Raw genomic sequence first — 4,624 nt, forward strand, 5'->3', positions numbered from 1 at the left:
TCTTTTTATCAGCCGTGGCATGGATACCCCCGGCCGTCCCGAACATGAATGAGTGGGTTGGAGCACTCCTCGGTCAACACACCCATGAAGAACTGACATGGGGAATCCTGTCGCGTGGCCGATGGGTTGCCCAAAATCACGGTAATACTATATTTGAATTGGGATATAATGTATCTTCTGCTTTTTCCTTTCCTTTCTATAACCTCTTCGGTATTTAGGTTTACCCAAGGGCTCGGTGGAGCCCAGACCGGAGACAGCAGCCGAGCAAGCTGTGCCGGTACCCGAATTTGATTCAGCGGGGTCATCCCGTATTATTGCTGCTGCCAATAAAAGGCGGAGAAAGCCCTCGGACAAAGGGCAGAAATCGAGAAAAAGGGCAAGGAGCGTTGTTCGGACTCTAATAGATGAAGCGGAGCCCGATTTAATTATCCGAAGGGTCGGTGTGGCCCCCTCCATCGAGTCTGTTCCGGAGGAAGAAGCCACCGTTCCGCCATTTCCTTCAGCCGGGGAAAGACCATCCGCTCCGGCTCTGCACACAGGTGGGGAAGAAATCCTTTATCCGGCTCCTCTAAGGTCAATTGAATACGTTGACATTTCAGGTGATGCTTCTTCTGAGGAGATTCCCCTGCAAAGGACTAGGAGATCCGGGCTTGACTCGACTGCCGAGGCCGAACAAGGAGCTGAGCCGATACCTGACACCGAGGCTCCAGTGGATACCGGCTCACTGCCCGCTGGGGACCCAGCTGCAACATCCGAGGCACCTGCTCCTACCGAGGCTGCTGGTGCTGCTCCGGCCTCTCCTACTCCTGCTCCGAGGTCGGACAACCTCGATGATATGTTCTTGGAAACCCCTCCTGCAACCGGGGAAGCTGCCGGTTTCGGACATCTCCCTATCCCTCGAGCCACGAGGGCAGCTAGCCGGTCCACCGAAACTGGTGCAAGGGAGAGCCTGGTGCGCATCTTCCCGGCTCCAAGTGTGGAACCTAGGAGGACAAGATCGGCCGTGATTACCGTCCCCGAGGACTGCAGCTTTTTGTCTCGTCCGGTGGGAGTAGCAAGCTATCTGAGGCCCCTCGTCTCGGACTCGGATAAGCGGAAGATGACCGGAGTCCCCTGGCAGAGTCTCATTAACGAGGGCATGCACGCGGGCAATCGAGTAAGCTTATCAGCCTATCCTTGCATAATTCAATGTGAATTTTAGTTTCTCGTTTAACTTCTCGTTTCTTTTACAGAGTGTGGTGCTCGTCAATGAAGCCTTCATCCGTGCTCAGCAAGAGGTTGACGACCTTAGAGGCCAGCTGGATGCCCAGGGTCGGGAAACGGAGAAGTTCCAGCACCTTTTGCAAGTGAAGGAGGATGAATTGAACCGAGCTGTTGCCCTTACCAACCTTCAACCCGAGCTCGACGCAGCGAAGGCCGAAAACCTTCGGTTAAAGGATGAGCTGGCCGGGATGGTCGAGAAGAACCGGCTTCTGGAAGCGGAGAAGGTCGGCCTTAGCCAAGACAATGCTCGTTTTTCTTCGAGGCTTAGTGAGCTCGAAACCACTATCTCTCAACTCCGGGGGGAGCTTGACTCGGTCAAGTCTGATGCCGTGAACATGGCCGAGAGGCATCGGCTGCTTGAATCCGAGAGTGCTAAGTATAAGGAGAGAATGAGGGTGTTCGAGCGAAAAGCCGAGGACAGGGCCCGGATATGCGACGAGCTGAAAATCGAACTCGAGGAGACGGCCGAGGCTAATGACCTTCTCAAAGCCGAGCTCGAGTCGGCCACTCAATTCCAAAGAATCCTCGATGAAGAGAGAGATGAATTAGTGGCCAAGCTGGCCCAGGCTGAGGCCGATTTGGCAGAAGCCCTAAGGAGTGTGGAGGCTGCCGAGGCTCATTCCACGATTGCGGTGGAGTATGAACGGTGGAAGTCTCGGAGGGCCACCCTTGAGCAAGCCGAGCGTGGCTTTGCGGATCTCCCGGCCCTGATACTCGAAGCTAAAAGGACCGAGGAAGAAGCCAAGAGAGCCCTCGATACTGACTCCGAAGACTCCGAGCGGACAGTATCCGAACATTCTGGATCCAGCCACACCGGATAGACCAGGGCCTGTATTTAGCCTTTATTTTGTCTTTTGCCTTTTTGGCTTGATTTTTGTTTTTCAACTTCGTAGGAATTTCAGGTGTAAAAAACCTACATATATGAAATGTGCATTTTTCTTGTTGACTTTCTTTATTCTTTTGCTTGAATGCTTGTTATGACTTTTGCCCGAATTGTCGGTCCGTTATAAGGACAAGCAGAGACTTCGGAGTCATTTTTTCGGACTATGCCTGTATATTGGCTTTTCTCTTCGTCCGGTACGTTTTGTCCGGGAATTTGATCGAGTGGTTTGCCCGTGGGACTTATTTATGCTTTGTGAATTCAGACGTCTCCGAATCACGTTAGGCATTTTTAGGGCCGATATTTTTTTGGCTATTCACTTATCATAGATTAGGTTCGGACACCTGAATCCCTGCCTTACCAATTTTTGATGTAGCAGTCCCCATTCGAGGGTGTTAAAGATTTTGGCTCGGTTCAATGTGACCTTGTTGCCTTTGTCGAATTTCGACTGTAGTGCCCGGAGTAGGGTATATGAATAAAGCGATGCCGAAATTCGGCGGTAATCACCGGGGTAGGGTGCTTTAACAAGAAGACATATCCGAAATGCAATAATTCGAATTTTCAATAATCTTTGTATTGCAAGTATTTGTACGTACATGATATGAGGATTTTGTCCGTTTCCTTCTGTTTTTGCCGTAGCAAATACTAAGTGGACACGATTCGTTCTGATCGTTTGGTCCTTACATCAAAACCTAATACAGAAGGTCCGATTTTGGTTTTGCCGTAGCAAATACTAAGTGGACACGATTCATTCTGATCGTTTGGTCCTTACATCGAAACCTAATACAGAAGGTCCGGCATCTATTAGCGTTCACTTGCTTTGTTGAGCTCCTCCGTTTTCGACTAACCGGGGTAAACCTCGATGTGGGTATAGTAGTCCCCTAGTGCTTATCCGAGCTGCAAGATCGGGTAAGCACTATCAAGTCCCCACTCGTAGGGTGTGGCCCCGAGTTTTCGGGCATTTGTCCTCGTCTTAATCTAGTAACACGTTGTACTTGTTGCCTCATTAAAAACCTTGTCGGAAAACCCATTTTGGGACAAAACCGTACTAAGGAAAAGAGTGCAACACGTGTTTTCAGACCTAGCACCTAACTTTATCCGGTACTCGACTTCCTGCAAAAAAAGAAAAGGTTAATAAATAAACACAAGTGTCCATACCTTAGCAGTAGTATCTCTTCAAATGAGCCACATTCCAGTTATTGCGCAACCGTTGCCCGTCCATGGATTCCAGCTGATACGATCCTTTGCCCGTTACCTCGGTTATCTTGTACGGCCCTTCCCAGTTCGGACCCAGTTTTCCATCGTTGGGATTCTTGGTGTTCAAGGTAACTTTCCGAAGCACCAAGTCCCCAACTTGGAAATGTCAAAAATTGGCCCTCCGGTTGTAGTACCTTTCCATTCTCTGCTTCTGGGCTGCAATACGGACCAACGCGTTTTCGCGAAGTTCATCCGTGAGATCGAGTTTTACGGCCATGGCCTCCTCGTTTGACCCCTCGGTGGTGTACCTGAATCGGAGACTCGGTTCACCAACTTCTACGGGAATGAGGGCTTCGGCCCCGTAGACCAACGAGAAGGGTGTTTCTCCCGTGCTTGATTTCGATGTGGTTCTGTAAGCCCACAATACCTCCGGTAGTACTTCCCTCCAGTGATGCTTTGATGTTTCAAGTCTTTTCCTCAGATTTTGAATTATTGTTTTATTCGTGGATTCCGCCTGTCCGTTCGCACACGGGTGATACGGAGTTGATACGATTTTCTTGATCTTCAACCCTTCGAGGAAATCATTGACTTTGCCGCCAACGAACTGAGGACCGTTATCACAAGTTATCTCGGCCGGGATGCCGAAACGACAAATAATGTGGTCCCATATGAAGTCAATAACTTCCTTTTCTCTAATCTTTTCGAAGGCCTGCGCTTCAACCCATTTGGAGAAATAGTCAGTCATAAACAAAATAAAACGGGCCTTACTTGGTGCCCATGGCAATGGACCAACAATGTCCATTCCCCACTTCATGAAGGGCCAAGGTGATATCACCGAGTGTAGCAACTCCCCGGGCTGATGAATCATCGGGGCATGTCTTTGACACCCGTCACATTTTCGGACAAAATTCTTCGAATCTTCCTCCATCCGGTTCCAGTAGTAACCGGCTCTGATAATTTTTCGGACTAAGGCTTCAGCACCGGAGTGATTGCCGCAGGTCCCCTCGTGTACCTCTCTCATCACATACTCGGTTTTTTCGGGACCCAAACACTTGGCCAGGGGTCCGAAGAAAGACCGTCGATACAATTGACCGTCTACCAAGCAGAACCGTGCTGCTTTTGTCCTTAGTGACCGTGATTCTTTTGGGTCACTCGGGAGCTTTCCATCTTGCAAGTAGTCGATGTATTTGTTGCGCCAATCCCAAGTTAAACCCATTGTGTTTATTTCAGCATGCCCGTTTTCTATCGCCGAATTCATCAAGTGCACCATGGTCCAGGGTTGAT

The 4,624-nt window shown here is 49.7% G+C and overlaps 1 protein-coding gene across 1 annotated transcript; it reads left to right on the forward strand.

The window, feature by feature from the left end:
* Positions 1 to 404: 404 nt before the first annotated feature.
* Positions 405 to 2,538, forward strand: LOC132061930 (uncharacterized). The gene is made up of 3 exons (XM_059454604.1): positions 405 to 414; positions 600 to 1,156; positions 1,233 to 2,538. The coding sequence occupies exons 1-3, from the start codon at positions 405 to 407 to the stop codon at positions 2,082 to 2,084; spliced, it is 1,419 nt and encodes a 472-aa protein (XP_059310587.1). The 3' UTR covers positions 2,085 to 2,538.
* The last annotated feature ends 2,086 nt before the right edge of the window (positions 2,539 to 4,624 follow it).

This window comes from Lycium ferocissimum, chromosome 7 (genome assembly GCF_029784015.1).
Source record: "Lycium ferocissimum isolate CSIRO_LF1 chromosome 7, AGI_CSIRO_Lferr_CH_V1, whole genome shotgun sequence".
Taxonomy (NCBI): domain Eukaryota; kingdom Viridiplantae; phylum Streptophyta; class Magnoliopsida; order Solanales; family Solanaceae; genus Lycium; species Lycium ferocissimum.